This window comes from Balaenoptera physalus (genome assembly GCF_965194825.1).
Source record: "Balaenoptera physalus genome assembly, chromosome: 4".
NCBI lineage: Eukaryota > Metazoa > Chordata > Mammalia > Artiodactyla > Balaenopteridae > Balaenoptera > Balaenoptera physalus.
The window spans coordinates 75,013,459-75,034,179 of record NC_138891.1 but is presented as its reverse complement, the minus strand read 5'-3'; the positions used below and the strand labels follow the sequence as shown (position 1 = coordinate 75,034,179).

Below are 20,721 nucleotides of genomic sequence, written 5' to 3'. Positions count from 1 at the left end.
AGATATGAAATGTAACTAAATCACCATGAACTAACTAATAAGACTAAGAAGTCCAAGTTATAAGACTTCTTTCATTATTCTCCCTACATTTTCTTTATCCATCTATATCTCAGTCTCCTAAAGAACTTCAATATCCTGCCAAGTGTAAGTAAAGAATGATGTATGACACTATCTACACAGTAAATTTACTGTTGTTTAAGAATAGGCGTATCAAGTCTACCACTTTAAGATTTCATAAAAATAGAAAGGAAGCAAAAACCAAAGGCTGGGAATTTTTCAACTATTGTGATACAGTTTATGACAAGAAACTTTTTGGAATTCAAGAATAAGAAGCAGTACTCTTGAAAAAAAAAAAAAAGAAGAAGAAGCAGTACTCTAAATGGCCAGGCTAAGTTTAGAAATATTGTGTGAGGCACTAACTGTAGATAAAAGATCACTTCAATTGAGATAGGAATGAGGAATATATCGCTGTCTTGGTCTGTGGCTCTGTTTCTAATCAAAAGTTTAACTAATATAATTGCAGGACTCTGGAAATTCATTTAGCCCTCTTTATGCATAAATCCAGACATATCACTATACAATCTCACTGCTATTAAGTATCTTCAAATCAAATAATTATACAGGTAATGGTTTAGGTGATCTGAATTTAGAATGAATAAATCAATTTTACTTCTTTTTCTATTACCTAAGCACAAAGGTACATTTCACTTAGCTCTAAATACATCATATTTAAAACACATAGTATCTAAACATAGATCTACACAAAACGAAAATCATTTCATTACCTAATTATTTAGTTTTAAGACAGAAAGAAATAAGTAGAATTGGTTTTTCAAACCTGTTTTGATGTGAATATCTTCTCATGTCTTCTGTTTTTTGAAATTCCCTCAGGGGTACTGGCTTTACTGGTGAACCCTAGGCCAAAAAAAGAAAAACAGATCAATTTAACACATGTATCCACATGTATCCAGAAAAGTGTAATTACACAGTTCACATTCAACTTGGCATTTAGGGATCTGTATATTACACTAAAAATATTTTAACAGAAACTTCAAATGTGAATTTTCATGTTTAAAAGCATTATAGGCTATATTACTGCTTTGGTAAACACAAAACTGTTCACAATCCAAAAACATTTATTTTAAAAAAAGCAGATTTTCTTCACACCGTATTTTATGAATTATAATGACCATACAGTAATATTTACTAGATGATAAGATGTGAAAGTTGAAAAGGATCTTAGAAGTCATCTAGTACAAACTTCCATCTAGAACAGGAATTCCTACCAACCCTACCGTGACTTTTGCTCAGCCTCTCTTGAATATTTCTAGTAATAGGAAGTTCACTGGGGAGATTACATTTCTTTACTTCTTCATCATCATAAATTGTTACTTATGTTAGTCAGACAAATAGTCCTGGGGATGCTGGTGGAATACCAAGATAAAGCAAAAAGTAACTTCTATTTATGGTAAAATATGATATTAATTAAAAGAGAAATAGTGGCAATTTATTTATAAACTGAAGGGTAAAGGTCATTTCAAAAAATATTACCAAAGAAAATTAAACTGGCTTAAGTTATATGGACTATATACTGAAAAATAAAATTATAAATCAAAGGTAGAGGCTCATGGGATATCACACCACATATTTTGTCAAATGAGAATCTATAAAAACAATATAATCTTACTTCAACATCAAAAATAATCATCAAAATGGGTATTCTGGAAGGGGAAAAAAAAACTTATCCAAAAAAAAAAAAAAACCTAGAAATCAAATGTAAAACTATTTATAGTCTATCTCCAAGAAATAGGTACATCACACATAACTAGAAAATCTTCTTTGGTGAGTTACTCCAAAGGGCTAAAGCTGACTCCCGTAAAGTCTGGGCATAATCATATTAAATGAGATACAATTCTAGAATCTTGATGAGAGAATAATTACTCTAATTTCAGTGAATATGACTTTTTAAGTAAACAAAAATCTCTCCTAGTATGTTAACATCAGTGACTTATCACCCTGGTTTTACCATACTGCAATTACCTAAAATTATTGCAAGAGGTACATGAAATTTTCATGACAAAATGAATGTAACATTGGTTTAATTTAAAAAATAAATATGTCATAGTCTATAAATATAAGTCATACCTTATTTTATGACAGTATCACTATGTATGTGACAGGCATTATGATAAAATTAAACAATAGCAGAGTGTTTAAAATCTCAAATTGTTTTTAACAACCCATGTTTAGGTAGTATCCAAGAATATAAAAAAGTATTTCGTCACTGGTTATTAAACCATTTAAAATAATACTGCTTTATTTTATTTTTATAGGTGCCAAACTTTAGAAAGCCTTATGACACAGAAGTCATAAAGAGCCTTATGACAGAATCATAAAAACTACTATATATATAGTAGGTAGATGGAATCAAAAAACTTATTACAAATTAGCCAATATAATGGATTAAAGAAATGACACTGCAATTTTTCATCAGTAGCATAACATGCATTTTCACTTTTAGTAGAAATACCTCATCTACACAGCCTAATTAACAGTAAAATGGTCAAAGAGAAAGACCACAAGAAAGAGGATTCCCTTTTAGATTATAATGTGCATTGTTAACTTAAACTTTATTGCAAAGTAGTTGCCCTCTGCTCTAGCAGAAGTGTTTATAGCCTGAACCACAAGTAGTTTCATTAATCACAGGTACACACTGCTATCTGTAGGCTGCAGGACTTTGATTTACAGTAGTCCACTTTATCTTCTGGTTTCACTTTTCGAGATTTCAGTCACCCACAGTCAACCATGTTCCAAAAATATTAAACGGATAACTTCAGAAATAAACAATTCATAAGTTTTAAATTGCACGCTGTTCTGATGAAATCTCAAGCTGTCTCGCTCCATCCCACCTGGGTTGTAAATCGTCTCTTTGTCCAGAGTATCCTGCCTGTTAGTCAGTTAGTAGCCGGCTCAGTTAGTCTCTCTTGGTTAACAGATTGACTGTTGCAGTACAGCAGTGCCTATTTTACTTAATAATGGCCCCAAGTGCAAAAGTAGTGATGTTGGCAATTTGAATATACCAAAGATAAGTCATAAAGTGCTTCCTTTAAGTGAAAAGGTGAAAGTTCTTGAATTAATAAGGAAAGAAAAGAAATTGCATGCTGAGGTCAGATCTATAGTAAGAAGAAATCTTCTATCTGTGAAATTGTGAAGGAAAAAGACATTCATGCTAGTTTTGCTGTTGAACCTCAAACTGCAAAAGTTACAGTCACAGCATGTGATAAATGAATGCTTAGTTAAGATGGAAAAGGCATTAAATTTGTACAATGAAATATTTCGAGAGAGAGAAACCACATTCATATAATTTTTGTTACAGTATATTGTTATAATTTTTCTATTCTATTATTAGTTATTATTCTTAATCTCTTACTGTGACTAATTTATAAATTAAACTTTATCATAGGTGTGTATGTATAAGAAAAAACATAGTACATACAGGGCTCAGTACCATCCGTGGTTTCAGGCAACCATCCACTAGGGGTCTTAGAACGTACACCCTGTGGATATGGGGTGGGGGGAATACTGTATATAACTTTATCCAACTTTAAATAAAAGAATGTCATTTGAACACCAACAAAAAATACTGTGTTCAAAAGCCTTCAGACAGGAAGACCAAGGGTTTTTTTTTTTTAAAAGAATGATAATAACACTCTATAACATGTCCCACTTGAAGTGACTATTCGCTATTTCTAAAAGACTAAATACATCATTCTCCAAAAAGGCCCCAAGTGTTTCTCAAATAATCCCTGCTCAAAGCCTGGGACCAACTCCAGACATTAACATCACACACACTGAAGTGCAGCCATCTTATTATGCTGACTAGATACACTGAAGAATGCTATTTCTACTTGAGACCCTTGGGGAATTGGCAGAGATTTTGCAGTGGGCTGAATGCTCACTTGTTTTCTAAGGCAACTCAATGCTCCACTATAAGAGACATCCAAGAATTTTAATGGCAAACAATTTATATTCTGTGTGATTTCACATAGAAGCGCCAATATAATTAAGCTCATCATAAAAATTCTATGGTTAAGTCTGTATGTTGCTCCAAAAGTCAGCAGTTTGGTTCAGTTCTTAATTACTGATCAAACTATGATTTACCAGTTAATAACATTAAAAAAACAATAAGAACAACAATGAAAAGCATCATATTCCTCTGCATTTTCTTCCAAGGCACAGGATACTCTTAGGACTTCTTTTATTCCTTCTTCAAAATTCTGAAATCTGTCTTTTTATTTGAAAAATAAACCTAAACTTTACTTGAGAGTATTGTCTGATTTAAAAAAAAATCTGAAAAACTCAGTAATAAAATTGGAACTAAATATAATAAAACAAATAATTAAGCCTAAACCAACAAATCACTGATATGATAGAAATTTATACTGTCATAAACTGTTTTTACTAGGGGATAGCAACAAATTTAAGCTTAAGTGTGTATACTACCTCATGAGAGATTCGCCGTTGTTCAATATATGCCATGAACTGTGAACTGAGGCTGTCTGAGTCCAGGCCCTTGGGTGGTCTCACTTCTTCCTCTTCTTCCTCCGCAGTACAGCTGTCAATATAGTCAATCTGATCCAGATCATGTTCCACTATTCATACGACACATACACACACAGACACCAGAAAAAACATTCAAATTAGATAGCCCACAAAAAACACTGAATTGCATTCTTTCCTTTTCCCTAACATTTTCTATTCTGAAACTGGGAGGAATAAGAAGTTTAAATTACATAAGCCTTTATTATTTAGTCTATGGCCACTCACAAAAATAGGCTAAAGAAAAAATCTTAGTCCTAATTCACTATAAAGAATGCAGTAATTGATGGTAATTATTGGAAAACAGACCTCTAATCTTTCTTTTTTCTTTGGACAGCTCTTGACTATCTTAAACAAGACAGTTTGAGTTTGTGAGACAGATAAGAAGAATAATTTTTTAACATCGGAAAATATATCTTCTTTTAGTTTTTTTTTTTTGCATGTTTTAGGTTTGGGGCTTAATCATACCTCTTTGAAGAGCTGGGAGGCAGAAAACCTAACATAATCAACTCAAAATAAAAGTGAAAAGACAGGAGGAAAGTGGACTTGGTGATAAAGAAGTAGATACTGACGACTGTTCCCTTTCCTGTAACTGTTGTCCATAACTAGAACAAGATTTATTTTCCTATTTAGAAAATTATTTTCTACAGGTCAGTATTGCAGATATTTTGTAGCAGTTTGTGGATGGAAGGGAATCATTTGAGGAATTTTTGCTTCTCAAAATGTTCTGGGGTGAGGAGAAGCACATAAATAACATATAGCCACATCATTATTTCTTCTAATACACTTGGGTGCACCCCATTAATTTTTTTTTTAACTTTAAAAAGTAACTATTTTTAAAAGCCACTTTAGATGGCACACTAGAAAAAAAAACTTACTACTAAGATGATTTCTCCAGAGATGTATTAACTCCCAGCCATTATTGTATGGTGGTCTATAGGCTGCCTAAAAGTTGCAGTTGCTGGGAATAGTAAATTTGAAGAAGTCTATTTCTCAATTTAGTTTTCTGACTCAATTATTTCTAAATAATTCCATAACTGCAGTTAATATAAAAATGAATTGACTTATCATAACTATATAAATAGATAAAAGGCTGAAAAGGTTTTAAGTCTACACCCGTGTTAGAAACCAGGTACATAAATGCATTTTTCCAATGTGCTACAACTTGTGTGACTAAATCAACAGTTCATTTTATAACTATCTCCCAAGAAAGCAACACCACTTTTTCATACTGTCTAGACCAGTGCTATCCAAGAGAAATAGAACGTAAGCTATGAAAGTGAACCACACATGTAATTTTAAATTATCTATTAGCCACATAAAAAAGTCAAAAGAAAATGTGACATTAATTTTAATAATATATTTTACTTTGTTCAATATATTTAAAATATTATTACAACATATAATCAATATAAAGTATTATTGATGTTTTACATTCTCTTTCTCATGCAAAGGCTTCAAAATCTGATGTGTGTTTTATACTTATAGTACAGCTCAATTCAGAAAAGCCACATTTCAAATGCTCAATAACCACATGTGGCTAGTGGCACAGATCTAGAGATTATTTTAAGTCTGAAATGAACCAATGGGAAAGATATCTCATACAAAAGCAAGATTAAAATGGAAAGTACTGAAATGGTAAGTGACAGCAGTAAAAAAAGAATATAAGATGGTAAGGAAAAAAAGGCGGGGCAAACCATTTAATTGAACTCATCATTCAGAGATGAAAGGTCTTCTTAGATAATATAATAGATTTCTGGAAAATCAAAGTCATTTCTCCCTTATAGCTGGCCCTTAAAATTTAAACATTAGGATTTGGTAATTCAAACTAAAGCAATACTGAATGGAATGCTAAAATCAAGAGTCTGCTTCAAAAGCACAAGAAAGCAGAAAGAACTCTGTTTGTTAATGAACTATAAAAATAATTATAAATTAAAAAAATTTTTTTAATTTAAATTACAGATTTTAAAATACCAGAATAAGGAAAACTTGGATTCAGATGCCCATGAAGAGCACAGTTCCAGATGAAAGAAAAGGTAGACATCAAGAAATGTACTGAATTCCTAAAAGAGGTCAAATAATGACCACAAAGAGAATCTTTAAAAAGGAGAATAGTACTTCAAAGAAGATCATGGTTAAATCAAGATTAACAAAGATCTATTCCAGGTAAACTGTCTTTAGTAAAGTTTCCTCCCAAAATAAGAATAAGGGAAAAACATTGTATTTTAATTGCAAGTCTGAAACAGAGAAACTGAAATTTAACCCTAATAGAAAACATTTTTTTTTCTAATCAGATGAGAAGAGGAGGGAGGTCTTTAAAGAAAGACTGGAAGAAGCTACAGATACACAAATAAAAGGAGTGGATGTGAAAAGGCCACTTAAAAAGTCAGAGAGATTATAAAGACTTTGGATGTCGTCAGGAATCATGTTTACCTCCACCATTTGTTACTACTATACTGCTGCGATTCTCCTGGTACTGGCTTTCTCTTCGTAGTCTTTGTTCTTTAGTAATTTCTGCTACTCGAAGAGGCAGATCTGAAAATTCATCTGTAGGCTTAAAAAAATAGCAGAAACATTAAAATAAATCATTTCAAATTTTAGACAACATGGTACTTAAAACACAGATATAATATAAATTCGTTAGAATTTATATTTAAGAAGAAATAGCAAAGTAGTTTCAGAGATGCATCTAGAGATGCACATATTATCCAACAATATGAATGTACTTAATGCCACTGAAACTCACTCTTAAAAATGGTTAAAATGGTAAATTTTATACATGTTTCACCACAATTTTAAAAAAGAATAGGGTATATATGACTCTATATACATACATATATGAATTTAAAGTATTGACATAAATGTATCTGTATTGATACAGCCACAATCATGTATACACCCACCCACGCACAAATACCCAAGCAATTCCAAATGACAAATGGGCTGTATTCTAAAATTAATTTGCTTTAGACTCCCAATAAAACAATGTTACAAATGGTACACTACTAGTCTTGCTAAACAAAACCTTAATCATTTAACCTAACTTACAGCTAAAATATTATACCGTAGTAATTTAAAAAGAAGAGAGAAAACATAATGCTGATAATTAAAAGAGAAAAATGAGGGACTTCCCTGGTGGTGCAGTGGTTAACAATCCACCTGCCAATGCAGGGGACACGGGTTTGATCCCTGGTCCGGGAAGATCCCACATGCTGAGGAGCAACTAAGCCTGTGCGCCCTAAAGCCTGCACGTCGCAACTACTGAGCCCACGTGCTGCAACTACTGAAGCCTGCATGCTATAGGGCCTGCACGCTGCAACTACTGAGCCCGTGTGCTGCAACCACGGAAGCCTGCACGCCTAGAGCCTGTGCTCTGCAACAAGAGAAGCCGCCACAGTGAGAAGGCTGCGCACCGCAACGAAAACCCAAACTCAGCCAAAAAAAACAAAAAGAGAGAGAAAAATGATATAATTAGCTGAGAAAGTTACTTATTTATCTTGAGCATGTGGATACTCTTCATTAAGGTTCCCATCTCATTACCCATCAGCCTACAGTCCTATTTTCTCACCTTACAGTACCCCTTCTACCACCTCTGCTCAAGGCTATACAGGCCCTCAAAGTTCAGGTTTCAGTTGTAACTGGCTCAGTTCCCATTTGACCGTCCAGGATATAAAATTATTTATACAACACAATGAGGTAACAAACATGTAAAACACACAAGGTAAAAGATGGTAAAGAAACATAATACCATTTTTGATGGTAGGACTATGTGGGATTTTTACCCTTCCCTTGGCTATTCTATATTTTATATAACAAGAAATTGAGTCCAGTTAAGACATTTTCCATTTTCATCATTTTATTTTTCCTTAATCATAAGTTATAACATGCAGAATAAACACTTACTTCATTCCCTGACCATCTCTTATCACCACTGTCCACACTATTGAAACCTGAATCAAGGGCTCCATAGGGGCGACCTGAGTACAGTTCTTCGTGGCTGCCAAAAAGAAACTTCAGTTGTTAATGTAAAGTTTGATATTTTAAAAATTAACATTTGAAATAGATGCAATTTTACTAATAAACATTTTCATGGCATTCAGGGACTTAACTATTTAGAATGAAATGAATATTCATTTAACTTTTTAATATGAAAAATTCCAAATTCAAAGAAAGTAGATAGAATAGTATAATGAACTCCCATGTACTCATTATCCAGCTCTAAAAATATCCACATCCTTACTTCATCTATTCCTCCAGCCATTCCCAATGCCCCCCTCAATTATTTTTATTTTTAACAGTACTTTTTCTTAAAGTAAAATTTACATACGTTTAAATGCACAAACCTTTGACAAATGAATACATCTTTGTAACATACACACCTATCATGATATAGGACATTACTACTTTGCCAGAAAATTCCCACACATCCCTTCCCAGTCAACTTCCCTCACCTCACCACCATGTGCTAGGAGGCAACTACCATTCAAATTCTTTTCACCTTAATTAGTATAGAACGTCCTCAAAGATGTCCAAGATCTAATCCCTGGAACCCATAAATGTGTTACTTTACATTGCAAACGGGAATTAAGGTTGCAGATAGAAGTAAGGTTGCTAATCAGAGGACCTTAAATTAGGGAGATTATCCTGAATTATCTGAATGGGCTCGATGTAATCACAAGGTTCCTTAAACATGGAAGAGGGAAATAGAAGAGGAGGATTCAATGTTAACTTGAAGATGGAGGAAGGAGACCAAGAACCAAGGAAAGAAGACAGCCTCTAGAAGCTGAAAAAGGCAAGGAAATACATCCTACTCAAAACCTACAGAAAAGAATGCAGCTCTGGCATCATCTTAATTTTAGCTCAATGAGACCAAGATTTAGACTTCTGACCTACACAACCATAAAATAATAAATCTGTGTTGTTTAGGCCTCTAAGTTTGGGTGGAAACAATAGAAAAGTAATACAATTAGTTCTGCTTATTCCAGAATGCATAAAAATGGAATATGTACTCTTTTTCTACTCAGCATCATGTCAGTGAAATTCTTGATGTTTTTAATACCTTGGAGTAGAATGGATGAATTGTATGGTAAGCGTAGGTTTAACTTAAAAAACAAAAACAAAAACAAAAAAACCTGCCAACCTGTTTTTGAAAGTAGTTGTATCATCTTGCATTCCCACCAGCAATGTATTGGAGTTCCAGTTGCCAACACTGTATTCCCAGTCATTAATTTTAGTTATTATTCTGATGGGTATAAAATGTGGTGTTAATTTGTATTTCTCTGATGACTAGTGATAATGAATATCAGTGATATTTAATACCTTTTTATGTGTTTATTGGCCGTTCATTTATCTTCTTTTGTGAAATGTCTGTTCAAATCTTTTGCCCATTTAAAAATGCAACATCAATAATCTTAAAAATATTTTGCTAAGTAAAAGAGGCCAGACAAAATGCTACATAATGTTCGATTTCATTTCTATGAAATTCTGGAAAATGCAAAACTATACTGACAGAAAGCCGATCAGTGATTGTCTGGGGCTGAGGGTGATAAAAATATATGTATCTTGATTGTGTTGGTAGTTTTGTGACTGTATCCATGTACCAAAACTCACTGAATTGCACATTAAAATGGGTAAATTTTATTATTTGTAAATTTTATCTCAATAAAGCTGTTAAAAAAAATGTGCCAAACGATTTTTCCAAAATGGATGTTCCAGTTTTACTTTTTACATATCATATTACATAAGCAATATGAGAGCACTGGTTGTTCCACATCCTAACATTTGGTGTTAGGTCAGTCTTAATTTTATTCGTTCTTGTAGATGTGCAGTGGTATCTCATTACATTTCGATGATGACTAATGATAAGCACTTTTTTGTGTGCTTATTAGTCATTTATATATCTTTCTTTGTAAAGTCTATTCAAACCTTTTGTCCATTTTTCAACTGGGTTGTTTGTCTTTTTAACATTAAGTATAAGCAGGTATTCTTTAGATATTCTGGATACAAGTCTTTTGTCATATATGTATTTTGTAAATATTTTCCCCCAGTCTGTGGTTTGCCTATTTGCTTTCTTAATATTTTCTTTTCGTAAATAGATGTATTTAATTTTCATTAAATTTAGTTTATCATTTTTTTTAATGGTTATTGCTTTCTGTGTCCTCAGATATCCTTGCCCACCCCAAGTCACAAAGATATTCTTCCATATTTTCCTCTAAAAGTTTTATAGCTTTAGTTTTTACTTGTTTATAGCTTTAGTTTTTACTTGTTTTTAAACATAGTTTTAAAAGTTAGCTTAATTTGAAGTCTAAAACATGATAAAGACTCTGTTAAAAATTGGTCTATTAGCATTTCATTTAATAAGACTGCCTAGGGTGAAAACAACTTTCAATGGTACAAATTTAAAATATGTAGTGTTCTTCTGGTATCAAATTTTGTATTCCATGTATTCTTACATAGTTTGTGTACATAACTTTAAAAAAGTTATTGTGTCATGCTGTCACAATGAATCAGAACCTAAGGTACAGGGAAAGAGCAATGTATTTGGATTTCACAGATAATCTAACCAACTATTAGCTCAAAGAAGTTGCTTAACCTTTGTAAAATGAGGTTAAACATTCTTACTCATATGCCTTCATATAAAGTGAAAGGTGTTAAGTAAAAACAAAAGAACACAAACAAAAACCCTATGTGGGGGCTTCCCGGGTGGCGCAGTGGTTGAGAATCTGCCTGCCAATGCAGGGGACACGGGTTCGAGCCCTGGTCTGGGAAGATCCCACATGCCGCGGAGCAACTGGGCCCGTGAGCCACAACTACTGAGCCTGAGCGTCTGGAGCCTCTGCTCCGCAACAAGAGAGGCCGCGATAGTGAGAGGCCCGCGCACTGCGATGAAGAGTGGCCCCCACTCGCCGCAACTAGAGAAAGCCCTCACACAGAAATGAAGACCCAACACAGCCAAAAATAAACATAATAAATAAATAATAAATAAAAATTTAAAAAAAAAAAACCCTATGTGAATATAAGACACTTTTATAACTTGTCATTTATTTTTACTGATAAAGATCTTACCTTGTATGTATTTAGTAATATACAGACCTATTTGTCCAATGTGCTAAACATGCTCTGATTATAAAGATCCAAAAATATAGGCACTTTCCAGCTATCTAACTCATTTTCCTACCCTCCACTACAAAGATCATTTAGCAAAATAAGTGTCTCAGTATAATTCTAAAATTACTTCTCTCTAAAAAAAAGTAGTGAATTTCCCCCAACTTCTTATCTTGAAAACATTCATATCTACACAAGAGCTGGGAGAGTAATACAATGATATCTATTTGCCCTTCATCTAGATCTCCCAATTGTTAGCATTTAAGTAAAATGTTTTATGTATACTGTCTACATGACATGTCTGCTTTTATGCCTGTTTTAGAGTCCAGATCTTAAGGACAGGTACTGTGTGTGTTTTATCACAGCAAAGTCAGGCCAAGGTACCTAATTTTAAAAGCTTTCTAATGAAATATATATTTAAGCCATACTTAAAGAATTCTTTTTTGCAGATGCCAAAAGAAATACATGTATTTCAGGATTTACTGAACAGTACTTTTTAATAGTATGTAAAATTTTCAAGTAAAGATTTTCAGATTTCTAGAGTATACTGTTTTATATAATGTATTTTCTGTGAAGTGACCAATCAACGTAAGCCTAATTTTACTGTGCTATTTTATAAGTGGGCAACATAAAGAGAATAAAATCTTTGCACTAAGCTATTATTTTATCTTCTTTATTCAGTTACCTTTAGCTTCTCCACATATTTGCTCTGCCTCAGAGATTAAACTGATAAGATTAAAGTGAGACATAGGTTAACCAACTCTCCAGGTTTGTTCAGGATTTTCCTGGTTTTAGCACTAAAGTCCTGTGTCCCAGAAAACTCCTTAGTCACAGGTAAACTAGGACAGATGGTCACCCTATGTATAAATATGGCCTTTGTGAGGCCAGGAAGAGTTGTGCCCGCCAGGCTCCAGCTATGTCCTGTTAGAAAGTCCAGTCTCTTTAGTAAACGACCTAGCATAAAATGGATTCAAATGCTTATGTTACTCTGTGTGGCAGGGAGATGAACTGTGAATCAGTATAGTGCAGTAAGGAGTTTAAAATATGGCTTTTTTCAAATAGTTTAACAGATCTGGACTGATAACTTGGCACCATCATTTCTTAGCTATGTGACTTTAATTAACCCGTTTTACCTCTTTCAACCTGTTTTCTCGTAAGTTTAAAAAAAAAAAAGATTAACAACACCTATCTCACAGAGTTGCTATAAAGATTACTTGAGAAAATATAAGCTAAGGACCTGCACAAAGCCTGGTACAAAGCATTAAATAAAAGTTATCATTCTATGAAGAATGTGTCCTTAAGAGAGAGTCACTAAATCTGCTTCATTTGAGTTTAGTTCACCAAACATTTATTGAATGCCAGGCAGTTTTCCAGGTGCTTAGAATATAAATATGAATAAAGGATGGCCACTGCTTTCACAAGCTCAGGCTTGTTGTAGAGAATTAATTCCACTACTGGGGTTACAGAGGCAGGACTTTTCTTACCAGTTGCTTAGTCGTTCCTTCGTTTGGGCTCACTGCCACGTCATCATAAATAAATATATTTAGTCTATAAAATAAAGCTGCCTAAAATCATCACAGCAAAAAAGCATAGTTCACTTTAGATCACTATTTTAAAAAATGTGTGCCATTGTATAAAATAAAGTTATCACAACAGTGTAAATTGATAAAGGAGTTGGAAACATTTACATCTGAAAATGAGTAAAAACATTTGTGACCTTTATAAAATGATTTAAGAAAGACTGTGTGTTGTTTTTATGCTACACAAAAGTAGTTAGAAAGTTGCAACTAAGGATTGAAATTACCACAGCAGTAACTTGTACTGAATACCTGAAGAGCTACAGGATTAATAAAAATTCTCTTTAGCAAGACAGGACTCTTAGACTAAATTTGTCCAAGATCACAGTAGACAGCTAATAACTCTAATGCCTAATATTCATATAGGGCTTTATGGTCAGCAAAGCACTTTCAAACACAGGTCATTTGATCCTCACAACTACTGTTAGAATATAAACAGGGTAAGGATCACATTGAAGAAACCAAGGTTCAGAGAGGTTAAGTGAACTGCCTAATAGTACAGAGATCCAGAGCTAGAACTAAGGCCTTCTGACTCCATGACTGCATTTTGAATAAATGCACTGCTAACTACAATGCAATCTTACTAATCTGTACCTTAGTGAGAAAGACATGAAAGTACGATGTCTCATTTGCTGGTACATGAGGAGTTGAAGGAAATATTTTTGTTTTATATATATATATAAATAAAGTAACATAACTCTGGAAAAAATGGAAAATGTATAAGACAAATTAACCTAGGGAGCATAATTAGGGATTATTATAGGGATTGGAATATATTAGATCTATAATTACTAATTCCTTTGGAGAAACATGACATGTTTATGCTATTTAGACTTCCTATTTAGGAAAGGTTTCTCTATTGACTGAAGCTTTCCTGTATCTCTTAGCAAATACACACAAGTCTCTTCCCAGGATTTTTTGATTTTTTTTTTTTTTTTAAAGAGATTTTTTAAGAGGCAAAGTGGCAGGAATTTTTTTTTTTAATTTTTATTTATTTATTTATTTATTTATGACTGTGTTGGGTCTTAGTTCCTGTGCGAGGGCTTTCTCCAGTTGCGGCAAGCAGGGGCCATGCTTCATCGTGGTGCGCGGGCCTCTCACTATCGCGGCCTCTCTTGTTGCGGAGCACAGGCTCCAGACGCGCAGGCTCAGCAATTGTGGCTCACGGGCCTAGTCGCTCCGCGGCATGTGGGATCTTCCCAGACCAGGGCTCGAACCCGTGTCCCCTGCATTGGCAGGCAGACTCTCAACCACTGCGCCGCCAGGGAAGCCCTGATATGTTTTTAAAGTAAAATAATGAAGATTGCTATATTTAAAAAAAAAAATTAGGCCAAGACTAATTAGTCTTCAAAACTAAGGACAGAGTCACAGAGAGAAATAGGTTCTTCAATTAGCACTGCAGCCCTCAACCAAAGCTGTTCATACAGGTAATGATGCTTCCTCCTTGGTTTCTTCAGGCATACCCTCACATACACATACCCAGTAATCACTATTCATGTCTTACACGCAAACCTCAAAGGCAACAGTAGCAGTTTAATGTTCCTACTCCGCTATTTCAGGAGAGGAACACTTTTCCTTCCCAAGGATTACTAACTCCAAGGGAGAAAATAAATTAGTGTATATATAAAAGAAAACCTACTTTTATTTGTTCTACATCTTCTTTAAGAGTACCGGAGTAGAAACTTTTAGAAATATTTAAATAGGAAAAACAAAACTTTCTTCTATAAATAAGAAACAAGAGTTCCTTATTATAAGCAATGAACTGAGGTAGGAGGAAAAAGAAATGAAAAGGAGATAATGGAGAAAATTTAAAATTCTTGGTATTAGTGGTCTGGGTCTCCTCATATCCACCCCCACTGTCAAAATCCTTCCTCTAAGAGAGGTCTAGATTAGCACATTGTATGTAAGACCTAATCCCTACCATCTGTCAAAACCTTTTATGTCCTCCTTAACACCACATATGTGCTTTCAGTCCTCTCAGAGTTAAAAGGATCTATCTATCTATCTATCTATCTATCTATCTATCTATCTATCTATCTATCTATCTATCTATTGGCTTTGTTGGGTCTTCGTTGCTGTGCGTGGGCTTTCTCTAGTCGCGGCTGAGCCCGTGCACTGCAACTACTGAAGCCTGCGCGCCTGGAGCACCTGCTGCGCAACAAGAGAAGCCACCTCAATGAGAAGCCCCCTTGTGCCTCTTTCACACAGAATCTTCCTCCCTTTCAGAGTTTATCACTTACTTGAATTTTTGAATATGCATCTGCTTTTTTGTTTTGTTTTTGTTTTTTTTTGGCTGCGCCACACAGCTTGCGGGATCTTAGTTCCCTGACCAGGGATCGAACCCAGGCCCCCTGCAGTAGAAGTGTGAAGTCCTAACCACTGGACCACCAGGGAATTCCCTATGCATCTGCTTTTTACAGTTTCTTTTTTCCTTCAAATTATTTTTGTATTTTTAATGCCTGCTTTTAGAAACTCTACCAAAATAGAAGTTTGTTAATCTGTTTTAGACTAGGACACTGAGAAGGTTAGGACTGTGCTTTTACGTAAATGTGACAAGTTCTAAGGGAAGGCCTAAAGGGTTCTCTTTTGAGTAAAGTCTATGAATATTACTGCACCTTCACTGAGACATCAATTTTGCCTGTTTAAAGGCCTTTTGAATTTAATTCCTGCTACTTAAGATTGTTCCATTGGTTGGGAATGCCAAAAAAATAACTTTGTAAAAGTCAGGTGTTATATGTAGCTGAGGGATTCACAGACTTAAAAGATCGTGAAGTGACATTAATGGTCATCAAATCCAACCCCTTCACTCCCTCTGGGAAAAATGAAGCCCAAAAAGTTTGAATGACTTGCCTTAAGTCACAGAGCTAGTTAACAGGAGAGCCAAGGTTAGTATTCAAGTCACTTAGACCAGTAGTTTTCCACTGGGGACCCCTCAGAGGATATTTGGCAATGACTGGAGACACTTTTGTTTGTCACTTTGGAAGGTGCTACAGATGCCAGGGATGCTGTTAAACACCTTCCAATGTACAGGACAGCTCCTCACCACAAAGAATTATCTAGTTCAAAATATCAACAGTGCTGAGGTTGAGAAACCCTGACTTAGGACTACACTTTGTCACATCTATGTAATCAACTTTTACTTAATACAAACATTCTGAGAAAAATTGTGTCAGAATAGGATATTTCCCTTTGGTCAAACAAAGAGTCAGGTAAATTTAAAGGTTCAGTTTATTTGATTCTCTGTGAGATGGAATATAATAATAAAAGAATACAACGTACTCACCAGGAGCCAAAACCCATGGGTCTCCTATCATAATCTGGCAGATCTGGAGCAATCTTACAAGCCTGTATGTTCAGGTATTTAAATATGTGGATTTTGCCTTTTATACATATCTAAACAAAGTAACATATAAATACAACCAAATTATTACTCATCTGAAATATATGTGTCCCCTCACCTTTTAAAATAAAAATACATTTTTACTTAATGTATATTGGAAATAGAAGGCATTTCTATCAAGTATATACAGTAATATTAAAAATGTACTGATTATAACATTATATCATTTGTTACTTTAGGCATTTAAGTGATATAAATGTAGGTTTTTGTTTTTTAGTCACTAATAAGTTTCAGTAACATATAAAATAAATAATTTATGATTATAAACACTGTTAGAATACCAAGTAAACTTATATTGATTGGTTAGGCATAGTCAGGGATTTAAAGCATTGCTCCCCATGGATTATATTGGTAACTTTTGTTTTTAGGAATCCAACAATCATGCACAATTACGTTTTCAATCCTACTTCCTGTAAGAGAGAAAAGCAGGAAATGATTAAAAAAGTTATATACACTTCTGTTGCTACCTACTGACTTCTGTCCCACAAGTCAACACACAAATTCTTTAGGATTATGAGACCTTTCTATAGTTATGAAGTTTACTCATAAAGTTTAACAGTTGCCATACAGAGGCTTGTACAAGACCATCAATTAATTGCAGAGTAAGGAAAGCTACAGTGAAAAATATAAGCTGGTCAACACTTTTTAGAGTACAGAATGTCTAGAATCTATTTGTAAAGCTACCTTATAATAACTTTATTAAGTAGTTTCATTTCAGTCACTGATAAACAAATGACCAGACTGACTAAACGAGGAACTTAAGATTTTAGAAAATAGGAAAGTACAGAAACAATGGTCATGAGAAATACATTGATGATCTTTAGTTCTGTAAGCTGAGTATTTTGTCTTTAGCATTTACACTGTCTACATTTAAGTTTTACTAGAAAGAAATAACTCAAATTTTATTAGAAAAAAACTTTAAGGAAGACTCCTTCAAATTAAAAAGAAGTCAATTTAGTGAAAGGAAAAACATTTTTGGAATATTACCTATCTTCCATCTCATTTATTCAAGGCTTCTAAAGAATACATATGAGTTGTGAATTTATTTTAAAAGAACTGAATTTCCAAAAAAAAAGATAAATACATATAACTTATAACTTGTAAACTTCATCTTTTGTCAAAAAGTTCACAACATACTTCAACTCAACTACGGTTTACCTGTGCAGGAGGAGATTGTAGTGGGTTATTATCTAGAGTGATCATCTGTAGGTGCCTGAGATTCCGATAACAAACAGGGATTGTTGTAATTTTATTGCAGGAAAAGTCTAACCGTATCAAAGGCAACTCTGCTAGCTCTGCAGGGAGATAAGGTGGAAATAAACAATTAATGATATTTCAAAACTAGACAATTTTTTTCAGGAGCTTCTAGCTAAATATAATGGACTTAACATAAGTATTCACCTCCATTCTTTCTTAGTGATTAACTGATATACAGCAAAGTGGCGTAAAATGAAATCTAGTTGCTTAGGGTTGGTAATATTAATGAAAAGCAAACTGTTTGACCCCTTATAGAACAACAGAAAGTCTTAGAAACTAGGTCTGATACCACAGAAAGTGTGAACAACACAAGGATTACACGATAATCTGTATAAAGAACAGGTCAGATGCCTAGATCTTCAATCTCAACTCATGCAGCTAGGTAACTATTCCTTTCCAATCATGACAGGAGCTGAATTGAAAGGCTCTGAACTCAAGGACCGCAGTCACAATGGAAAGTCAGGATGAGTTCCCTGCTGAAAATGGAGGATTTAAGTAAAAGTCTACAAACTTAACCACAAGACCTTAGCACTTTCCTCCCCAACCTCACCCCATCCCCAGCTCCTGACTGGCAGTAGTTAGGAACATACACAACACTGTAGAAGAAGGAAAACATCTTTCTCTGGAGAAACTATACTGTCCCATATAAACGGCCTTTAGATACTGATAGGGAGTTTCCCCCAATAAAATATCCAGCTTACTGCTTAACTACTATTATACAATTCCTGCCCAGTATACTTGGAATTTCTAATTAGCTCTATACAGACAGTACATGATCCAGAGACATTTAGAAGAGCCTCCAACATGTAAGACAGAAATCAAAACATGCAAGCCAATCGAAAAAAAGATCTCTGAAAAAATAGGTAATATATAGGAAATAGAAGAAAACTTTGAAAACTAGAATTAATGTCTCTAATTTCAGAGAGATAAAATACTCAATTACTGAAACAAGAAAGGAATATTTTTTTAAAAAATCAGAGAAAAACAATGGTTCTTAGAGATGAAAAATAAGATGGCAGAAATTAAAAATTCAGAAGAATGGTTAGAGTATAAACAGTTGGAACTGTTTACCACCTGGTTAAACAAAATGATGAAGAAATGAACAATAAAAAAGATAAGAAAACCATAGGATCAATTAAAGGAGTCCAATATCTAATTCACAAAAATTCTAGAAAGAGAAAACAGAGAAATCAGAAGACAGGAAATTATCGAAAAAGAGATGTAAGACAATTTCTCAGAACGAAGGACGTGAATCTCTGGTTTAGATAGAAGCCCACCAAGTATCTAGTTTATTGAATTAAAACAACTCATACTATGGCACATCATCATAAAACTTCAGAGCGGTAGGGAAAAAAAAGGGAAGACCTTAAAATATTCCAGAGGAAAAAATTGGTAACAAACAATGGACTGGAATTGGGAATGGCATCAAATTTTCAACCATTAATTTTTTTTTTTTTTTTTTGGCCGTGCCATGCAGCATGTGGGATCTTAGTGCCCTGACCAGAGACTGAACCCATGCCTCCTGAAGTGTTAAGTCTTAACCCCTGGACTGCCAGGGAAGTCCCTCAACCATTAATTTTTAAAATTGAAAGCTAAAAGCGAAAAAAGACTTGAAAATCATTTGATAAAATAATTTTCAACCTAGAATTTATAACCAAATTATTAATCAATGGTGAGCACAGAATAGAGATATTTCTTTTCAAGTGAAATCTCAAAAAATGTTTTCCTATCACATGTTCTCAGGAAACTACTAGAAGATGCCCTCTAGCAAAACAAGGGAGTAAAGTAAGAAAGAGGAATTATTTGTCAGTTATACCTCAATAAAGCTGAAATTAAAAAAAAAAAAGTAAGAAAATACACATGAAGTCCAGGAATAAGAGGAATAAGAGTTCAGCAAAGAAGAAGAAAAGCTAGGCAGAAAATAACAGAGAACAACCAGTCCAGACAGGAAGAGAAAGAAAAAAGGTTCAATGAGGGAGATATTCAGGGGAAAAAAAGAAAGATACATAATCTGATTGGTTTGACTAATAAAGCTCCTGGAAAAAGAGGGAGGAATTAGCCACGGGTACATAAAAAGCTAAGTAAATTTTTTAAAAAAGGACTTACTAACTCTAGAAAAACAACAACAAAAACAAGATGTCAAAGTTGATAAATCCAGCAATAGCTGTAAAAGCAGATCATTTAGAAATATGTCAGCAAATAGTAGTGGAAAGAGTAAAAGGACTTGAAGGTATATGCCTGGCCATTGAAACTGGAGAGAGGAATGGCTGAGGCAGGAGAATGCTATTATTTATTTTAAGCTTTTTATTACTATTTGACTTTTTGAATAATGTATTTGATAAAAATTAAAATTAATTTAAAATCAAAATGACAATATAACAAAAGACATAATATCTTTATCTACCAAACTGTAATATGTTAGAGATCACCAAGGAACATGAACTTCCACACTAATTTGTGTAGGTGTTGGATGAAGCTTTCCTGCCATCTCAGTTTAACTGAGTATGCTGAGATTACAAGATAAGTCTACAAAAAAACATTTGAAACTATCTGTGTGACGATTTTCTTGGTAATATCCATTCAAAATAAGATAGAGAAATAAATTAGATGATGAAACTATCAGACTGCAATCATCATCTGAAATCCCGGATTTTCATCTTCACCAAAACCCCAATTGTTTTGATTATTTAATTTCATATCAAGTCAGTATTATTGCATTAGTAAGCCTTTAAAGGTCAACCACAGTAGGTGGGTCCTGAGTAGAGGGGTAATCCTGATAGAAAT

General features: G+C 33.9%; 1 protein-coding gene across 17 annotated transcripts in view; it reads right to left on the bottom strand.

Moving 5' to 3' along the window:
* Positions 1 to 20,721, bottom strand: part of LRCH3 (leucine rich repeats and calponin homology domain containing 3) — a 119,899-nt gene that overhangs the window by 47,843 nt on the left and 51,335 nt on the right. For all 17 annotated transcript variants that reach the window (XM_082458570.1, XM_082458560.1, XM_082458555.1 and 14 more), the window contains 6 exons: positions 17,839 to 17,975; positions 16,564 to 16,673; positions 8,503 to 8,596; positions 7,033 to 7,153; positions 4,504 to 4,652; positions 839 to 915 (listed from right to left, as the gene is read on the bottom strand). In XM_082458570.1, coding sequence (XP_082314696.1) covers positions 839 to 915; positions 4,504 to 4,652; positions 7,033 to 7,153; positions 8,503 to 8,596; positions 16,564 to 16,673; positions 17,839 to 17,975 — 688 coding nt within the window. The remainder of the gene's footprint in view (positions 1 to 838; positions 916 to 4,503; positions 4,653 to 7,032; positions 7,154 to 8,502; positions 8,597 to 16,563; positions 16,674 to 17,838; positions 17,976 to 20,721) is intronic.